Raw genomic sequence first — 21,734 nt, forward strand, 5'->3', positions numbered from 1 at the left:
GTCACGAACTGAAAACTCTGCCTGAACAATTCTTCTCATTGCGGTCAATGCGCATGCGCTAACATGGGAGATTAATCAGGTCGTGAACAACCTAACCGTCCCGGCCTAACCCTAACCCTAACCCTAACCCTAGGGTTAGGCACATATTTTACGACAAAAGGAGGCCGGGGATCTGCAAGTCAAACCCACTATTTGAAAAGATCCTCTGGATACATTTAACACTAACAAACCAGGATCTAGAACCTATGCATAGTTGAGACACAGTGCCTTCGAATGTGGTGCGTCCCAGGATGGGACGATGGCAATACTTGCCAAATTCAACTCACAAGAAACGGAATGTATACCTCCTAGTGCGCGCGTCCCGGGACTCCCACTTTTAAATTTTAGAGGTTCCATGGACCCCCACTGCAGTATTTTAGAGGGTCACAAGGGTCCAAACGCCGAACAGTCCGTCAGTGTACTTATAAAAACATTGTGGTCACGTGTAGTGACTCAGTTGAACTGCGAAGTGTTGATTGCAGTCTGAAAATGATATATACGGACGGTACGCACGATAAAGGAAATTAAGCTCTTTTAATATCTAGTGCGTCCAGGGACCCCCTCCCGCATATATTTCTAGTAGGGCCTACGTGTTTTTGGCTTCTAGTGCGTATAGGACGCAGGGACGCGCGCTATGGCATAGGGAACCCTGATGTACACTAATAGTGCCGAGTTCACTGATATATGCCGCTTTTGTTGTAAAATATGTGCAATGCTGTGTTTGTATAACACTTTTGGGGTAAATTAAACATAGTTCTAACGGATAGCCTGAATAGTTACGTGAAAACACGCGGGGTGAAGTAACGAATAAATTAAACTGAATGCAATGGCGGAATGGGAAAAGAGCCAAATTGTCATTTAAATTTTTTTTTTTATAAAATGAGTTCTTTGTGCCATCTAATAGAACTAAGGAAGATAAGAAGCATGCACAAAACAGATTCATTCCATCTTTTTTTCTTTAGCAGATATCACGCTTTTGAATGCGAAGAGCCTGGCAGTCTGGACTATAGTATCGGGTTTCTTTAAATTCAACAAACAAGATGCGGGATTTAGGCCTACAATAAATGTGCTTCACTGTCGATATGCTTTTCTTGTGGTAAAATATGTGTAATGCTGTGCTTGTAGAACACTTTTGGAGTATATTAAACATAGTTCTAACGGATAGAATAGTTGTGAAAACACGCGGGAACCGGCATCAGTGACGGCATGGGAAAATAGCCCAAATGTCATATTATGACAAAATGAGATATGTGTATGCCATCTGATAAAACTAAGGAAGACGAGAAACACGCAAAATAACGCAAATTCATTCGATCTTTTGTTTATATATAGATATATATATATATATATATACTTCAGCGGCTTATCGCTGTGCGGAATGCTGGCAAACGCTACTGATACGCACTCCGAGTAATTCAGTGATTCACATGGTATACAACCGTTTCTAGTGTGTAATCTTTTCTTCTTCATTGAAGCTTTGAAACGGTTCATGGCACTGAAGAAGAAAAAGACCAATAATTGTGACCTTTGTCCTGTCATTATAATGCCACTGTATCACAGTATTCAAGGCAACGACATTTGATAGTGGTATTATAGGCTACCTTGACATCGCCTCCTGGAATTCTAAACTTTCCTTGCAACACTAAAACACTAAAAATGTCATGTCAACTACCTGCTCTGAAACACTGTCTTTATTGTTCTTTGGTTGCAGGGTTAATGTAAATGTATGAAGTGTTGTACTTTGAGTGTAATCATTAATCATCTGTCGTAGGTTCATGTCCGATTCCACAGTTTTTATGAACATACACACACACATACACACGCACCCACACATACAGATATGAGGCAAATCAAACATGTGGAAAGACATTTTGTATTGAAGAGTCACATGGTGACTTTCAAAACTGAAAATCAACAACAAAATCTGGGCAAACTGATAAGGTCTGCAAAGTCAAATGTAAAAAGAACATTTGGACTGTAAATAAAAAACGCTCGCGCTGGACCCGAGTACTCTTCAGACATTCACACACACACACGAGTACAGACTCATGCACGCGCACACGCACACAAACAGTAACACTGACACATGTACACAAATGAACACACACACACACACACACACACACACACACACCACACACACACACACACACACCGCGCGAGAGAAAAAGACTACAGGGAGGCATTGACGTCAAAGACTTTCGACCGTGACGTAATTACGTCACTATTCTTGGTTTACGGTACCATTCGGCGGCTTTGCTACGAGTATGCCATAGTCTGGTTGGCTGAGACCTTGCACCGTTCTATCAGACTGCCTGGCTGGCTGTTGCACCGCGAATTCCTCCCACCGCCAAGTCGTTTTTTTGTGGTTTATTTCGCATTTAGGTCCCAGGTAACATTATGAAGTTTTAATACGATCAATCGGACCTATTATCAAGTTAGTGTATCAACTTTTGAACGAACTGCGCCCAGTAGTTTCACAGCAATAAGCTGTTAAGTCGAGACAGACAGACAGATAGATAGACAGACACACACACAATTAAAGTCTGTTGGACCCTAGTACTGCTTACTCGGGGATAAAACTTCTATTTAACAAATCTTCCAATTCAGTCCGAAATGTTCGACCAAGCCAGCAATACCAAAATATATGGGATCATATTATTTCACAAACAAATTACATTGGATTGGGTTAAGAAGGTGAGGGTAGTAATGGGGTGGAGGTGGGGTCTCTATTCGTGTCCGTGGTACAATTACAGGGCTCCCGAACTGAAGTGCGGTCCCTGCGTCATATACGCACCAGGAGCCAATATCACCATACTAGAATGTCTTGGAGGGGGCCCCGGGACGCATTATACCTTTAAAGAACGGGTCCAGGGACACATTACATTTCCGTTATCCTGCCAACCACAGGTACTGTCGCTCGTCGTCAATTAGTCTTGCCAGTGCAAGCACATGGACACACTTATGTCTCTGTAAGTATGCATCATGCATTTGGAATCTGACATGTTGGCAACATTAAAATAGAAAGAACAGGAAGTCAAGTTGAAAGTGTGTGTGGGTGTGTGTGAGTGTATTACTGTGTGCGTGTGTTCCATCTAAGAAGGTAGGGGAAGGGCTCCTAATATGGACCGGCTCCTAATATGGACCACCTCTTGATCTGACAAACTAACGGCGCTAGAGCGCTAAAAACAATTTCATTCGCTGTATTTACCCTCTCTGAATAAGTTGCACATGTCAAAACAGTTGCAGAAACACAAACCTCAAAACCGTTAGGCTTTTTCTCTTTTTTCACTTTTGGCAGCGTTCACTCTAAATTTGACGCCTAAAACGGACTCGTTTCTGTCCACAGCCAAAGCTTTTATCACACAAAAATTGCTATAATTATATGACAGCTGAGACCGTATTTGTTACATTTTTAGCAGTTTTGACCCCGAGTTTCTACTGCAAACAAAAACTAATAGCAAAATTTCAAAGTATGTGTGAGTCCCCTAATATGGACCACCTTCAACAAATCGAAGAAAATAAAAGCTAAAGGCTATTTTCATTAATTCATTAAGAAGCTTGCTGAAAATAACATAGCCCTCGAGCTTTCAAAAAAATATATCAAATTGTCTTCTTTTTGTGGAAGTTGATAATTTCACTTATTTTCACTCTGTTTTTGATATGCTTCTTTAGTTTCCTGGTGTGCTTCAAATAATGCTCTCATCAACCCGAAACAGATAAATCTAAAGCATATTTGAATTAGTCTGACATGCACAATAAGTTGTATCATGTTATTTTGAAGTATAGGGGGCTTTTGACAGTGATTTGTGAAGGCCGCTTCACTGGTCCATATTAGGAGCCTGGGCGCCTAATATGGACCATTTGTGATTTTTTCTGTATTTAATTTTTGCTAAATGTCTATCAAAGCTATTTCACTCTAACTAGGCCTAACGGTTCACTTAAGAGAGAAGGACTACCAAACACAAAATGAAACTTCTTCGCAAGAAAACAAGCTAGTTATTAGCATGAAACAAAAAGTGGTTCATATTAGGAGCCCTTCCCCTATAGTTGATGTATTCTATTAGAATATTCTGATGAATACAGTCACTTCATTTCACACTATTCGCGATCACAATGTGTATTAAGTGTATCGGGCGTTTGGGGCGCTCGCCTTGTTGATTGGAACTCTCTAAAACTCCTCTAAGGCCGCCCATAGACCCTCTTAACATTGAAGATGGGCGTCCGAGGGAAGCCCTGAATTATGTGGTAGCATTATAAGGCCACTTCAAGGCGAGTTCAGTTTTTTTTTCTCTCCATTCAGCGACTGGTTTTATCGCCTGTGTATGCGTCCCTCAGGAAATGTACATTTGGGCGTTCTTAAGTTTGTTTCTCCTTGATTAGAACTTAATTCTTTGACCAGTTACGACATGTTTGCAGAGATGATGGATCTTGTGCGAGACGTTTTAGAATGAACGTGAATCCTAATAACCTGGTGAGATCACTCAATGTGAATGCCAGGTGAAAGTGATAGTGGTAATATACCTTGACATCGCCTCCTAGAATTCTAAACTTTCCTTGCAATACTAAAACACTAAAAATGTCATGTCAACTACCTGCTCTGAAACACTGTCTTTATTGTTCTTTGGTTGCAGGGTTAATGTAAATGTATGAAGTGTTGTACTTTGAGTGTAATCATTAATCATCTGTCGTAGGTTCATGTCCGATTCCACAGTTTTTATGAACATACACACAAACATACACACGCACCCACACACACAGATTTGAGGCAAATCAAACATGTGGTAAGACATTTTGTATTGAAGAGTCACATGGTGACTTTCAAAAAAAATCAACAACAAAAAAATCTGGGCAAATTGATATCGATAAGGTCTGCAAAGTCAAATGTAAAAAGAACATTTGGACTGTATATAAAACTTCTATTTAACAAATCTTCAAATTCAATCCGAAATGTTTGACCAAGCCGGCAATACCAAAATATATGGGATATTAATTAATAATAATAATAATAACAATTACTTATATACAGGCATGGGAATTGAAAATTGTAAAAAAGGCGGAAAATTTATAACTGAAGACGCGAAGCGTCAAGTCGACGGCGCGAAGCGCCTAGTCTTACTAGGGGGGTCCGGGGGCATGCTCCCCCGGACAAATTTTTCTCCAAAGAACCCAGATGGTGCAATCTGGTGTCATCTGAGCTCCAAGTTTGCCATCAAATTCTGTTTTTAGAATCAGAGTTTTTAGTACAAAAATGTACCAATTTTTGCTTTTTTGAAGAACAAAAATATATACATGTATTATATGGTTTAAATTTGTAAAAAAAAAATTGATCTGTTGAGACAAACAGGAAAATGTAACTTGTAACACAATCTGTGCAATCTGGTTTACTTTCAAACATAAAAGTTCAATAACTGAGGCGGGCGGTAGCAGTGCGTGAACAAAGTACGGAAAGTTTTCGCGGGCTTTTGCGCAAAGGCCAAAGTAACCGGTGCCTTTTTTGTGTGCCTCCCCCCTTTATTTTTTCGGCGGACACTTTTGCATTTTCGGCGGAACAAAAAAAAATTCGGCGGAATTCCGCCGTTTGGCGGACAATTCCCATGCCTGTATATAGCGCGTAAACCTCGTGGTGACAAACCCAGAGCGCTCTACACTTACATAATCATAATACAAACAAGGAAAGAGAACTAAATCCGAATAAATTCAAACATGGTCACACACACGCACGCACACACACACGCACACACACACGCACACACACACGCACACACACGCGCGCGCACACACACACATACAATCTTTCTTTCGTCATTGTCAATGTTCAGGTAACCCGCAATGTCATTCTATGTACGCATACGTTATACTAGTACAACACACACAGGCACATGCACATCTTCACGAACGCCACACTTTAGTAGATAATACACGTGGCAGCGCCAATGACTCACCGATCATGGGATTATTTCATTTCCATTTATACAAAAGACATAAGTGGACCATCAAAAATCTATGAGTATGAACCAAAACATTGTAGATCTTGGCTGACACATATCAGCACCAGGTTTTTCATAAAAGCCTTGATCATGGAAAAATGAAAATTAACTCACTTCGTTTTAAGGTATCTACAGTAAACAATGTTCTGAGAAAAGAACAAAATCAGTAAGGAATACCTACACTGCAAACAATGCAATGAAATGTATGATAACATGTACATAATTGTTTGCATAGTTTGTCAATACAAAAAATTCGAATTAAGGTACCCACACATCATCACTACATCACATCACCAGTAGGAGCATGTTCATGATCCTTCAATCACATTCCTCACCACTCTCACTCATAGTACTAGTGTTAGCAGTGATGACACCACTGCCACATGTATCGCGACAGGGATCCTGATATTTTGATAACCTTTATTTCAAGCCACCACAGTGTACCCCACTTTCAAGCCGTTGTGCGCCGATACTGATCCTCTGCGCATGCTCAGGAGATAAACCGCGCCGTAGACACATGGTAAACCCGAGTGAGGTGGCTTGAAATAGTGTTATCAAGATCCCTGGAGTGATTTTTGCTTATTTGAATCCAATGTATCAGTATAAAGAAAATGCATATCAATATATAATACATATTAATTATTACACAACCTATGAGCAGAAGAGAATCCAATTTCTCTCTCAGTATTGTGGGTTCCTCACTGACACAAACTATCTTCACGCTCATTTTACACACATTTAATAGTAATATCATCCATGCTACTTGATGAAATGAAGGTGACAAAGCAAAAAGTGAAATATATGCACAAACATAATGGTGTCAAAGAGGACATTCTTTTTCTGTCATAAATGTTCAAAATTCAATCCTCGTCCTGGGAGTCTGCTGCATCTTTGTGAACCTCATATCTGTGTGATAAATATATCACGCATTCACATCGGCCAGTAGATCAACAGCCTATAGGCGCTGCATCCACCTTTCACGGCCTATTATTCCAAGTCACACGGGTATTTTGGTGGACATTTTTATCTACGCCTATACAATTTTGCCAGGAAAGACCCTTTTGTCAATCGTGGGATCTTTAACGTGCATACCGCAATGTAGTGTACACGAAGATCATACTACCAATACTACAAAAACACAATATACAGTCGGTCTCTTAGGTAAAACTGGGAAAAGCAGCTTCGACATTTAAACACTGCAACTGGAAGATCATCTAACAATGCATACTGCTTTACAATATGCATTTATGTATAAATATAGTTAAAGAACATCGAGTTAATAGGAATTAGAGCTTTCTTGACACTGCACGATGAGGAAAGGATGAAAAAGAGAATGAAAAGTGGTTGTTGCATCATTTTCACTTCATAACCACTGACACTGATAGTCCTAATCTTTGGGAAATTGGAACTCTATCAGAACTCTGAGAGTTTAGGGAGTCATGAAATTAGATGAAATTTACACAGTGTCAAAAGCGACTTTGCTCCTGAACTTCTTTCTCTCGTTAAATATTTTGCTCCTTACCAAGCTGACTTTTTGTTTTTTTTCAAGTGGAATACCACAAAAAACATCGTGCACTGTCAAGAAAGCTTGAATTTCTTTGATGCCAGGCAATGATCCTGTCACACCTCTCCCAGTCTTCTGTATGTCACTTTTGAAATATGACTCAACCTTTTTTGTGTCCACAGCTTCCCATTGGTAGTATGATCTTTTTCGAGACCCACTTTCCCCTGCAGTCGTAGAATCTGAAGTTCTGTTGTCGGATTCCTGTGATCGGCTCTGCAATCCCAAAGGGTGAAGAAGTTCCCCAATATCTGAAAAAAAATCCCACAATTACACTGACAGCAAACCACTAATGATCCAAGTCATCTAATATGTTGCATTGAAAAGATCAATACCAACTAATTTACTGTTTTTGGTCACTTCCACATTTACAGAATTAGCCTTTTTCCTAAGCATAATTGTGCGATACAAAAGGAAAAAATAACAGTTCAAGATGTTGTGATAACTTCAATGCAGAAGAAGAACTGTTAACCCGTGATTTGTAAAAATGTAAAAATTGTTACAAATCACGGGGCGCGCCTCGCGATTTGTAACAATTTTTACAAATCACGTTTTTGCGCCCGATATTTTCTTGTCATCTCCAAAGTCAAGGGACAAAAACGAAATCCCTTGACTTTTGGGGTAGCGTGACTGTTAATTTTAAGATTTTTTTTCCCCCATTATATAGGATGTCCCATCGTTGGGAAATTCCGGTCGCTTCCTCCCAGTGGAAAGCTAGCAGTCACAGCGTCGCACTACCCCAAAGGCAAGGGATCTATTAGTCCCGTTTCGCCGTTATCCCAATTCGCCCCCATCCCATTTTGGCGACATTTCTCAGGCCAAGTGTCATTTTACCACCATATCATGTACCATTAACTCCACATCCCATTTTGGCGCAATCCCGTTTCGCCGTGAGCCCATTTCGCCCCCATCCCATTTTTGCGACATTTTACAGGCCAAGTGTCATGTTACCACCATGTCATGTACCATTAGCTCCACATCCCATTTTGGCGCAATCCCATTTCGCCGTTATCCCATTTTGCCCCCATCCCATTTTCGCGACATTTCACAGGCCAAGTGTCATTTTACCACCGTGTCATACCACTAGCGCCACATTCCATGTTGTCGCCATGCCGTTTTGCCGTCATCCCATTTCGCCGCCATCCCTATTTCGCGACATTTTGGATTGTGGCAAAATTGGGATTTGGCGAAAACGGAATGTCTTCCTAGTTGAATAACGCAGTATAGTAGTATAGTGAGGCTTGGCAAGAAGAATAAATAAAAAAAAAAGATGGCGGCCAAATGGGATGGTGTCAAAATGGGATGTTGCGCAATTGTTATGACACGGTAGTAAAATGACGCTTGGCTTGTGAAATGTCGCGACAATGGGATGGGGGCGAAATGGAATGCGGTGAAACGGCATGGCGGCCAAATGGGATATGGTGTCAAAATGGGATGTCGCGCTATTGTTATGACATGTTAGTAAAATGACGTTTGGCTTGTGAAATGTCGCGAAAATGGGATGGGGCAAAAAATGGGACGGCGGCAAAATGGGATTGCACCAAAATGGGATGTGGAACTAAAACCACCCCCACCACTCAGCGTAGAGGCTCTAAACAAGAAAAATAATAATAATAAAAGGCATGCATTACTTTGTGGAATGCGATATTTTTTCATTTTTACATTTTTACAAATCGCGGTTTTAGGTTCGACGTGATTTGTAAAATATTTTTACATTTTTACAAATCACGGGTAAACAAGAACTAATAGAATACAGAGGAAAATGGCACCACCCGAGCAAAAGTTTCAAAAGAAAATGTTAGTGTTTCTGGCAGCAAATCGGAAAGAGTGAACTGCCAAGCAGTTGCATTGCCTGTGACAAAATTGTATTATTAAATTCCCAATGAAAAGCCCTCCTTTTTTCTACCAATTTTTGGGGGCATTTTCAAGAAATAGTTGGAGGCTTTACAGTACAAGTATATGCCTTCTACAATATCCACTGTACATGTATTTAGATTTTCATGCAACACAATCTCCCTACCTGTAGCCTCAGTCAGCAGTGCATGATCTACCTCAGCTGCATCAGTAGTTGCTTCATCTGCAAAGTAACATCAAGGAAACATGTTTTACTATAAGGAATCAGACAAGTTTGTCTTAACGAAGTCACAGAATGCCAGCTGGATAAATACATATTGCACTACAAAGCATGTGTATAGCTTGACTGCTTCAAGACAGCTTGCACTACGTGTACATAATTAGGAATCCTATCAATTCCATGACAATATTTATGAAAGAAACAGAATTCTGTACAAACACAAGTGCCGATTGAAAACTTCAAGTGATCAGCAAGCCATCCGGCGCAGTTCGTGGCTCCTATAGTTTTTTATAATTTTTTTTTATAAATGGTATTGTATTTCATGATTCCTGCATAGCAATTAGCATACACATCAGATTTAATGTTTTTCCAGATTGCATGCAGAAGTAAAGGCGATCAGAGGCGTGGAACATGCTCCAGATGTTGTAAAAAGCTTGTGCAAAGTAAAAAGGTCTTACTATTCCAGACTGTTATTTCTGGAAAACATCTATTTGGAGACTAACCACGACTCCAACAAAACAGATGGTTTTATAAATTAGTGACAATTTTCTATTTTCCTCACTTTCTACTAACTAGCTATTAAAATAACTTCAACATGTACACAACAGATTAAGTGTAGTTCACAATGAGAAATAAACAAGTCGCGTAAGGCGAAAATACAATATTTAGTCAAGTAGCTGTCGAACTCACAGAATGAAACTGAACGCAATGCCATTTTTCAGCAAAGACCGTATACTCGTAGCATCGTCAGTCCACCGCTCATGGCAAAGGCAGTGAAATTGACAAGAAGAGCGGGGTAGTAGTTGCGCTAAGAAGGATAGCACGCTTTTCTGTACCTCTCTTTATTTTAACTTTCTGAGCGTGTTTTTAATCCAAACATATCATATCTATATGTTTTTGGAATCAGGAACCGACAAGGAATAAGATGAAAGTGTTTTTAAATTGATTTGGACAATTTAATTTTGATAATAATTTTTATATATTTAATTTTCAGAGCTTGTTTTTAATCCGAATATAACATATTTATATGTTTTTGGAATCAGCAAATGATGGAGAATAAGATAAACGTAAATTTGGATCGTTTTATAATTTTTTATTTTTTTATTTACAATTTTCAGATTTTTAATGACCAAAGTCATTAATTAATTTTTAAGCCACCAAGCTGAAATGCAATACCGAAGTCCGGGCTTCGTCGAAAATTACTAGACCAAAATTTCAACCAATTTGGTTGAAAAATGAGGGCGTGACAGTGCCGCCCCAACTTTCACGAAAAGCCGGATATGACGTCATCAAAGACATTTATCAAAAAAATGAAAAAAAACGTTCGGGGATTTCATACCCAGGAACTCTCATGTCAAATTTCATAAAGATCGGTCCAGTAGTTTAGTCTGAATCGCTCTACACACACACACACACACACACACAGACACACAGACACACGCACATACACCACGACCCTCGTTTCGATTCCCCCTCGATGTTAAAATATTTAGTCAAAACTTGACTAAATATAATAATATGTACACCAGGGAACATACTCCTTACAGACACACCAATATAACTATACAAAAGAAGAAGCAACAAAACACAAACCTCTGTTGTCGGATTCCTGCGATCGGCTCTGCAAAGTGTGAAGAAGTTCCCCAATATCTGAAAAAATCCCACAATTACACCTACAGCAAACCACTGATGATCCAAGCCATCTAATAATTATGTTGCATTGAAAAGATCAATACCAATTAATTTACTGTTTTAGGTCACTGCCACATCTACAGAATTAGCCTTCTTCCTAAGCATAATTGTGCGATACAAAAGGAAAAAAACCAGTTCAAGACGTTGTGATAACTTCTATGTAGTACAAGAACTAATAGAATACAGATGAAAATGACACCACCTGAGCGAAAGTTAAAAAAACAAAAAAACCTGTTGTGTTTCTAGCAGCAAATAGGAAAGAGTGAACTGCCAAGCAGTTGCATTGCCTGTGACAAAATTATATCCTTTAATTCCCAATGAAAAGCCCTCCTTTTTTCTACCCATTTTTTGGGGGCATTTTCAAGAATTAGATGTAGGCTTTACAGTGCAAGTATATGCCTTCTACAATATCTGTTGTACATGTATTTAGATTTTCATGCAACACAATCTCCCTACCTGTAGCCTCAGTCAGCATTGCATGACTTATCTCAGCTGCATCAGTAGTTGCTTCATCTGCAAAGTAACATCAAGGAAACATGTTTTACTATAAGGAATCAGACAAGTTTGTCTTAATGAAGTCACAGAATGCCAGCTGGATAAATACATATTGCACTACAAAGCATGTGTATAGCTTGACTGCTTCAAGACAGCTTGCACTACGTGTACATAATTAGGAATCCTATCAATTCCATGACAATATTTATGAAAAAAACAGAATTCTGTACAAACACAAGTGCCGTATGAAAACTTCAAGTGATCAGCAAGCCATCCGGCGCAGTTCGTGGCTCCTATAGTTTTTTATAATTTTTTTTTATAAATGGTATTGTATTTCATGATTCCTGCATAGCAATTAGCATACACATCAGATTTAATGTTTGTCCAGATTGCAGAAGTAAAGGCGATCAGAGGCGTGGAACATGCTCCAGATGTTGTAAAAAGCTTGTGCAAGGTAAAAAGGTCTTACTATTCCAGACTGTTATTTCTTTATCGCGGAATTGGTCACGCACTGCTAAACTGCAGATGAAAATCTGCCTAAATGGTTTTCAGATTCAAGGTAAGGTTCGATTCTATAGTTTTGTTCTACCGGTTCCTCAGTACAAAACTCCCCCCCTCCTCTCTCTCTCTCTCTCTCTAAATAAATAAATATTTATTAAGAGAGAGAGAGAGAGAGAGAGAGAGAGAGAGAGAGAGAGAGAGAGAGAGAGAGAGAGAGAGAGAGAGAGAGAGAGAGAGAGAGAGAGAGAGAAGAAGAAGAATTGCTAATACTGACACTGAAAATGCAGAAGCCCGCTTATAAGGTAGTTGGGCTTGGGTTACTCCTTACATCTGAGAGCTCTGTAATAAGGAACCTCGGTTATAAGGAGTAAAAAATTCGTCCCAGAGCGCTCCTTATAAGCGGGCCCGACTGTATTCTGCAGAAAAGTCTACTCTTTCATTGACTGTTGGCCATAATTGGTAGTTGCATTGTGTGCAAATCCTTGTACAATTGTTTGCTAAGGGTACACTTTTAACATAACTTATCTAAGGCTCAAGAGTTTATACACCAAATCTGATATATAATTATGCTGTTTGCATTATCTTTTCTGCATACATTTTCAAACTTACAGTAACCAACTCTTCTTTGCCACCTAACTCATCACACATACAAACACCTACCTCCTGTTATGAACGCTTCTTCCTGAAGTGTTGTTATGTTGGCAGCAGCATTTGCTTCTTCTGAAAATAATACACAATATACATGTTACATCTCTTTCGGTGCACATATCCACACAATAACTCCATGTACCAAGAACTAATTGGTATGCCGTCCTGACTAAACACAGGAAAAGGATGTGTGTCAACGTTTTGTAGTAATCTTCATTCTGAAATCATGAATAATGATGTCCACAGTTTCTTCAACCAATACAAAAATTAGAACTGTCAGTATTGACATTCTGTTAATTAAAAAGAAGAAACAAGGAACAAGTCGCGTAAGGTGAAATTACTACATTTAGTCAAGCTGTGGAACCCACAGAATGAAACTGAACGCACTGCATTTTTTCACAATGACCGTAGTCCGCCGCTTGTGCATAACGGAGTGAAACTGACGAGCCTGTTCAGCGCGTTAGTGGTTTTGCTGTGCTGCATATCACGCTTTTCTGTACCTCTCTTCGTTTTAACTTTCTGAGCGTGTTTTTATTCCAAACATATCATATCTATATGTTTTTGGAATCAGGAACCGACAAGGAATAAGATGAAATTGTTTTTAAATCGATTTTGGAAATTTAATTTTGATCATAATTTTTATATTTTTAATTTTCAGAGCTTGTTTTTAATCCAAATATTTATATGTTTTTGGAATCAGGAAATGATGTAGAATAAGATAAACGTAAATTTGGATCGGTTTATATAAAAAAAAAATTATTACAATTTTCAGATTTTTAATGACCAAAGTCATTAATTAGTTTTTAAGCCAACAAGCTGAAATGCAATACTGAAGTCCGGCCTTCGTCGAAGATTGCTTTACAAAAATGTCAATCAATTTGATTGAAAAATGAGTGTGTGACAGTGCCGCCTCAACTTTTACCAAAAGACGGATATGACGTCATGAAAAGTATTTATCGAAAAAACGAAAAAAGTGTCCGGGGATATCATTCCCAGGAACTCTCATGTCAAATTTCATAAAGATCGGTCCAGTAGTTTGGTCTACACACACACACACACGCACAGACACATGCACATACACCACGACCCTCGTCTCGATTCACCCTCTATGTTAAAACATTTAGTCAACACTTGACTAAATGTAAAAATGAAAAGCATAAGATTAGGATAAGATTTCTTATAATCCTGTGAGGTTACCCTCATGGAAATCTGAACTGTTTTCACATGGAAAAGCAAGTTGCCTTTAAGTACATTTATTTTTCTTACATGCATGTTTTTATATTTCCAAGCCCTGATACTTTCGCTGTAAATTTAGCTCCTTTATGATGCGCATATGTGCACACAAGATTATATGGACACGACGAGAGTCTGCATGGAGTAGACTCATAATGTCATATAAATCCTTCCTCAAACATGGGTATTAGATGCACGCCGATAGAGATAACTGGTTTAGAAACAAGCGCAGCTACCGATTGAGCTATTTCCCTGCCTCTGGAGTAATCATAAAGACACAACTGAGAAAAATATTAACTTAATTGACAACAGTGTGACCATGATGTAAAAATGAATACTCCACATACACATTGTTTGTTTTTGTTCTTCTTCTGCTGTTGTTGAAGGCACAGTACGTCTCCCGTAAACCATCACAGATACTGTCAGGCTTTTACACACAGTACAAATACCCTTTCATTTACACACTCACTGCTTTTGAACATCCGAGGTGCCCTACGTAAAAAGCGAGCAATTTTAAAAGATTTTTGCTGATTGTCTGTTAACAAAATCGAACGGTGCGTTTTGGCGCTAGACCTAACTTAAAATCTAAATAACAAATTGACAGCTTGTTACACAAACATTCTCAAATCATAAAAGAATTTTTCATCAAGACAAGATTAGTACAATTAAAAGTTTTGAAAGTTTGAAAAAAGAAAAGCCCGGAAACGTGTAACACAAAACATCTTTCTCGAAGCAGACGACGGTTCTGCATAGTACCAGTTCCTTTGAACAGTCGTAAGCCATCGCTAGAGTTCTTGTGAATTGCAGCCCTCTGTTGTGTTTGGATTTAGAGGTACATAATAACGTGCTATTGCAGATAAGCTTACAGCGAGTCGCATTGGAAATCACAAACTGACGACTACATTGTGAAAAAAGGCAAACTGGATCACACGGGTTCACAATGCCTATGGGGTAAGATAAACCACACAAAAATAAATTCTTTGAAATTAGCTCGCTCTTTACGGAGGGCACCTAAGATGTTTTAAAGCGGTGAGTGTTTAAATGAAAGGGTGTTTGTACTGTGTGTAAAAGCCTGACAGTATCTGTGATGGTTACGGGAGGCTTACTGTGCCTTAAAGTAAAGAAAAGTTTTGCTCGTTAAAGCAAGTTACCCAGGCCGTCAGCTGACATCCTACAGGCAGCAAAAGAGTTAAACTTTTCCACACAAAAAAGGTACTTGTCACTTGCACAAAGAACACTAAACCTTCCATACCTTTTTCTTGTCCATATATACGTAGCAACCCGCTGACTCCAGGCACAGCAGGCTCAACGGAGTCAACAGCACTGTAGCAGAAATTTAGCCATTTTCAGTTTACCGATAATACGTTACATTTACAGGAAAAGACACAGTATGTAGGAATACCTTAATTCTTCAAACATTGACGCTTAAATTAATACATTCCACAAGAAAAAGTATAAATCTAACAGTCAAATACAAAGTGCTTTCCTTGTGTTCCGCTACCTAAATGCTTCTAGTGGTTTTCCTTCTTCAAAGTAATGGCTAAAGGGGCTACACAATATGCCTTTTATACCTTCTGACAAACAAACACAGTACCACTCTTAAGTGCATTGTACTCCAAGACATTTTCAGGTATGTACCAAACTGAAAATGGAAGACAATGCATCACATACCATTTCTCCAAAGTAATGGTTGCATTTAGCAAGGCCAGTAGATCTTTTTTCCCCATGGAGCTGGGGTCGCGCACATTTACGCCTTCAGGCCAGCCATGCGCTTTGACCTCCTTCTTGTGGACTTCCTTGTAAGGGAAACAGCTCCCCATTCCAGGACAGGCCCCTGAAACAACATAAAGTACATCAATCCAAACAGCTGAAAGATAAATATATACACTCTTCAAGATTATTTTGTGTTTGTTGCTCTCATGTCAACATGTCAGCTTTATTGTGATCCAGATTACAACTTACTCTGATGTGTATGTTATGCAGCATGCGCTTAATCGTTTTCTTTCAATAATATAAACATCAGAGCCACAAATTGCCACCAATGGCTTGCTGATCAGTGGAAGTGTTCACACGTGTGTTTTCCTAAACTCCCATGACCTAAAGCTAAACCCACGTAATCTTGAGTGATCATTAAGAGCCAGTAATAATTTCCGCAAGAAATTGTGAACTACGATGAACTCGCGTGTTGGTGGTGAGTGGGTCGGGGTATAAGAAAAAGTCTTACTTGTGGCAAGGTTCAAATGTGCTCGAACCTTTTCCCTCATGAGGCTAGGTGGCAGAGCTGTTGTCACCTTGCATGTATCTGCAACGTGAAAGAAAAATAACATGAACATTTACAACTGGTGCACACACCAGAATGAGTTTGGGATTTACCCCCAAAATACACAGCAATTCTAATTATTTTCTCAGCAGGTGTTGGAACATAAACAGCATTGCTAACCTGCTGGACAGCTGCATCAGTTTAATTTAACAGAATATATATTAACTTGGAACCAGGTATACAGCTGGAAAACATATAAGATTTTTATCCCCCAGAGGGATAAATTGTAATGAATGATGCCAGTTCTGTGAGCAATGTAGCTGTCTTGATGAACTACCTAAATATATCAACACTATCACACAGTTTGCTTCATAAAGAAAGTAACAATTTGACCCAACAATTAAAACAAATGATAAAAGGCACATCAAGCACCATCTTTTTTTTTCTCATAATAATTTGAAGTTGATTAAAGGCACAGTAAGCCTCCCGTAAACCATCACAGAGCTCCCCGAGCGTCTACATACAGTACAAGCATACTTCCATTTGAACGCTCACCGAACGGGAACATCCTGGCTGCTTTCTGTCGAGCGTGAGAAATTTTCAAAGAATTTATTTTCGTGGACTTAGCTTTTACCAATAATGGCGCCTCGTTTTGGTGCTGGCTGTTATGAATATTCAATACCGGAAATCACGCCCGGACAGTAAGCCTCCCGTAAACTACTGTCAGGCTTTTATAGTACACACAGTACAAACACCCTTCCATTTGAACGCTCACCAAACGGGAACATCCTAGGTGCCCTACGTAAAGAGCGAGCAATTTTTAAATAATTAATTTTGCAGATTGTCAAAAATGAGTTACTTCCCTTCGCGTCTCATTCAGAAAAGCCCGGAAGCAGGGTCACGCAAGGGTCGTAGCAGACGACGGTTTATCAGTACATATCGCCGTTCCTCTCAACAGTCAAAAGCCATCGCTAGAGTTCTTGTGAACCACAGCCGTTTGTTTCGTGCATAAAAACGTGCTATTGTAGATAAGCTCACATCGAGTCGCATTCAAATGACTAACTGACGACTACATTGTGAAAAAGGGAAACTGGATCACACGGGTTCACGATGGCTCAGGGGTAAGATAAACCACGCAAAAATAAATTCTTTGAAAATTGTTCGCTCTTTACGGAGGGCACCTAGGATGTTCTCAATCGGTGAGTGTTTAAATGAAAGGGTGTTTGTACTGTGTGTAAGAGCCTGACCATATCTGTGATGGTTTACGGGAGGCTTACTGTGCCTTTAACATAAACACAAACACAGTGAAATGCTGATAATTATATTCTTACAGGCTGAGGCTATTTCTCTGCTGAGAATTCTGGAATCCTTGAGGACTTTGAAAATGGCCCCGTCACCATACATTTCGCACGCTGGATTGGCCTTCTCCCTGTCATACAGGAAGACGCAAGTGTCCAATCCAGCGTTCTTGAAGTCAACTAACTGGGGAAAAGAAAGAAATAATCACGTATGAAGACATCAATAACACTGTGTATTCAGCACGTCCCTGTTCTTTGTTTCTTACACATGCAGACACATACATGGTCAATTGTATCAAAAATTGAGCATCACAAGTTTTCACAGCATTCTCTTCTTTTCAGGTTGAGTTTTTTTCTGTTTTATCCAACACTGGTATTTATGCATGGTCAACATGACAGGAAAACTACAATCACTCATAGGCGCTGACAACTTGGATACCCTGCTTTTCCACATAATCACAGAGGTAAAGGAAGCTTCCACTTTACAGTTACAGTACAGGGATGATCAAATCCCCCCCCCCCTTTTTTTTTTTTAAATATTGTTTCTTTTCTTAAGGAACAGCCTTTCCTGGTACCAAAATGCATGAAAATAATACCTTTTTTTTTCTTTTTTTAGAAACCGGATTCTCTGGTTTTATAAGTTTTCAAAAAATGGATTTCCATTGAGAACGGGAAAGGTGTTAGCCCTGTAGGCGTTTGCAATGGTCTCCATGGAAGTTGCACTTACTGAAATTTGTTAGCAATCTGTTTCGTGCAATCCACATCTGAAACGTAAAAATACTTTACCACACTCCGAAGCTTGTCTCTCAGCTTGTTGTGGTCTGCCTTGCTTGACGCGTTCATTGCAGCAGCCTTCACCCTGCACGCTTCTTTTTCCTCAGGGGAAGCATTCTTCCACCTTGATCCACCCTCTTTGAAGGTTTCAGCGCGGGAGCCTTGAGCTAAAACATAGTGTTGAACAATGAATCAATGGTTCTTGACAATATCAACGTTGTTATCTATCTATGTTGTGTCTGTAATATAACTGCAGTTCACTCATACTTGTCATTGTTTTAACACGGAATTCTACTTTATCTACGTACATATATATATATTCTCTCCCAAAAAAGAAACTTGACACAGGTAAACATTGATTTTTGTCAAATAATTATGTTAGAGGAAAGCACCAAAATTCAGTTTGAAATTTGTCAGTTGCATTGTTGCAAACCATTAAACCACAAAAAGAATATAATAAAACCGATACTTTACTGGGTGGTCGCCCTTTTATTGAATTGCAAAAATCTTCTCTGCACAAAAATTATGTGCATGGCGCCGTGATGTTTTTGCCTCTGTCTAAGCCTCAAGTGGCAGAGATGAGAAAGCCATATCAACCGCAATTCTGTGACCCCGCGCCTGCAATTAAGGTGCGGAAAATGCCACGACTGACTAAAGCCCAGTGCCATAATGCTATTGTCCGGTTGCAAGCAGGTACAACTAATGAAGATGTTGCAAGGCATGTTGGTGTGTCCCAACAAACTGTATGTGCATGAATGGAGCTCTTTTAAATGCCACTTAAAGTGTACAGGACAGACCAAGGTCAGGCCGACCTAGAGTTACCACACCGGCTCAGGATCGGTATTTCAGGGTGAGACAGCTCCGTGAACGGTTCACAATACCGCTACGCAGATTCCGGGGGTGCCTCTCCCAAAAAGGAAACTTGAAAAAAGAACATCATGGCGCCATGCACATGGTTTTTGTGAAGAAAATATTTATGCAATTCAATAAAAGGGAGACCACCCAGTAAAGTATCGGTTCAATTATGTTCTTTTTGTGGTTTAAAGTCAATAGCCCGGCGGAAATTTTGCTGGCCCGGTACGTACCACAGTTGATCTGCAGTGTTTAAATGTCTTTAAAACTGAATACTACAACCAAAAGGGTTGATTTGACTAGAATTGTCATTGGCCAGCCGAGGATGTGAACATCCCTGGACACGTAAAAATTTTTTTTTAAAACGTCAGCGCCTTTTGGTTTTAGACACCTGATGATTTATAGCAGCTTCGGTTGACAAGCTGATTGCTTATAAACTTCATTTTTATCCACAAAAAAATAAAGAAATAAAAAAATTCATACCGTTCTTTAATTGACTAGACATAAACACATGGAATGCATGATGGGGCATCTTGACAGCTTTTTTTATCTGCAGGTAATCTGAAACACAAAGTGACACACAATGTATACTTATCAATTTTTATCCTACATACGTGAGAGAGACACCCGTGAGATAATAATCGTTCAAATCACACGTGTGTATATCATGTAAATGAGGTCATGTCAAGCAAGTCTGGCAGGGACCTGTTTTTCCACTGCTTATGATGCCAAAGTCACCGAGACAAACATTATTATAGAAACACAAATTGCGCTCGCTTATTACCCTCGATGAATCTTTAGAACTAACACGTCACGCCACACTTTCAGAGTGACGTTTCTTTGCTTTGACGTAATAGATTGCACGAGGCTTTAGAAGAGATCGAGGTTCTAAAACAAGCGTCTTCAATTTAGCTGCCTCGAATGCAGGACATTTTCAGTAAAATACACGTAAGTACAGTATGTAGGATAAACAGAATACTACATGGCATGCTGTTCCGTACCAGATTTACACTCGTTGCTTTTTCAAATAGTGAACAGCTCGCTTTCGCTCGCAGTTCAATATTTAAAAAAACAACTCATGTAAATCTGGTACGACACAGCAAGCCATGTAGTATTCTCTATATATCATATATTTATACTGAAGAACTTTTACGTCAACAACGGCAAGAGATTTGTTTGTTTGTTTGTTTGCTTAACGTCGAAGGGCCATATCAGGGCGGTGCTGCTTTGACATTTAACGTGCGCCACACACAAGACAGAAGTCGCAGCACAGGCTTCATGTCTCACCCAGTCACATTATTCTGACACCGGACCAACCAGTCCTGGCACTAACCCCATAATGCCAGACGCCAGGCGGAGCAGCCACTAGATTGCCAATTTTAAAGTCTTAGGTATGACCCGGCCGGGGTTCGAACCCACGAGCTCCCGATCACGGGGCGGACGCCTTACCACTAGGCCAACCGTGCCGGTTACGGCAAGAGATATTTCAGCAAAGTGAGTGTATCACTATGAGTCTATCAATCACACTCATAGTCCAGGATAAACGTTATTGAAGATTGGAGTTGAAGACTTTTTTTTATGCACTCCCCCAGTGTGGTTCCTGTTAAGTGGGAAAGAAAGGGTCTATGTCAAACAAAAGTGGGTTGATATCCTGTAGGTACATTTCTAGACCAGTGTTTCTTTAAAAAAAAGTCAAATTAAGGCATGACATGCTTGTGGCTAGGCGCTCACAGAGAAAACAGTTACGTATTTATACCTCTTCAGAGAGCATCTCGTACGTGATTTGGAGGGTCAAAGGGTATTATACCCTTAATTCTACGTGATGTGGAACCCTGGACTGATGTAGAAAAGCATGTCAGACTCAAGACTCATCATACTCATACTAGACTAGTATTAGTTTTACCAGTCAAGATCGGAATAGAAGATTAGAACATACACGGGTTTTCATTACCTCGACGCAGCAACTAAACCGGCCCTTGTAAAAACAATAGCTACATACAGAATTAAACTCTGACACATCAATCAATCGAATTGCAAAGATTTAAACAAACTTACTGTGAGTGTGAATCCGTCGAGACGTTTCTTGTGGAAAACTCGCGCCTTGAAACGGGCATATGGAGTGATCTCCCTTTGGTCTACCACACAGGACTCTTTCGAAAAAGAATAATAAGGCACCCTGCTTTTCACATTTCAGATTGCGATTCGATTTCTACGTAGAAGATAGTTAAAAAGTCTGACAGCTGTGTCAACTTACCCTGTGTTTATGTTTTGAGTTAAATAAACGAAATAGGTTTAAAAATATCAAATTTCAATCGGA

The 21,734-nt window shown here is 39.5% G+C and overlaps 1 protein-coding gene across 2 annotated transcripts; it reads right to left on the reverse strand.

Moving 5' to 3' along the window:
* Positions 1 to 5,160: 5,160 nt before the first annotated feature.
* On the reverse strand, positions 5,161 to 21,734 carry LOC138964321 (uncharacterized). Of its 2 annotated transcripts, XM_070336236.1 has the most exons (12): positions 21,473 to 21,734; positions 19,901 to 19,978; positions 18,578 to 18,732; positions 17,825 to 17,975; positions 16,458 to 16,535; positions 15,905 to 16,067; positions 15,486 to 15,556; positions 13,013 to 13,072; positions 11,813 to 11,869; positions 11,258 to 11,314; positions 9,611 to 9,667; positions 5,161 to 7,841 (listed from the first exon to the last, which is right to left on the reverse strand). In XM_070336236.1, the coding sequence occupies exons 2-12, from the start codon at positions 19,947 to 19,949 to the stop codon at positions 7,486 to 7,488; spliced, it is 1,254 nt and encodes a 417-aa protein (XP_070192337.1). In that variant the 5' UTR covers positions 19,950 to 19,978; positions 21,473 to 21,734; the 3' UTR covers positions 5,161 to 7,485. The 2 variants fall into 2 exon arrangements, with proteins under 2 accessions (XP_070192337.1, XP_070192338.1); XM_070336237.1 differs by lacking the exons at positions 9,611 to 9,667; positions 11,258 to 11,314 and having other exon boundaries at positions 19,901 to 21,734.

This window comes from Littorina saxatilis, linkage group LG4, assembly GCF_037325665.1.
Source record: "Littorina saxatilis isolate snail1 linkage group LG4, US_GU_Lsax_2.0, whole genome shotgun sequence".
Lineage (NCBI taxonomy): Eukaryota > Metazoa > Mollusca > Gastropoda > Littorinimorpha > Littorinidae > Littorina > Littorina saxatilis.

Excerpts from the sequence above, each read along its gene's own strand:
- LOC138964321 (XM_070336236.1), bottom strand. The coding sequence starts at position 19,949 with ATGCCCCATCATGCATTCCATGTGTTTATGTCTAGTCAATTAAAGAAC. Across the intron at positions 18,733-19,900 it reads GTCTAGTCAATTAAAGAACG|CTCAAGGCTCCCGCGCTGAA; the intron begins GTATGAATTTTT and ends ACTATGTTTTAG. Across the intron at positions 7,842-9,610 it reads ACTGCTGACTGAGGCTACAG|ATATTGGGGAACTTCTTCAC; the intron begins GTAGGGAGATTG and ends ATTTTTTTTCAG.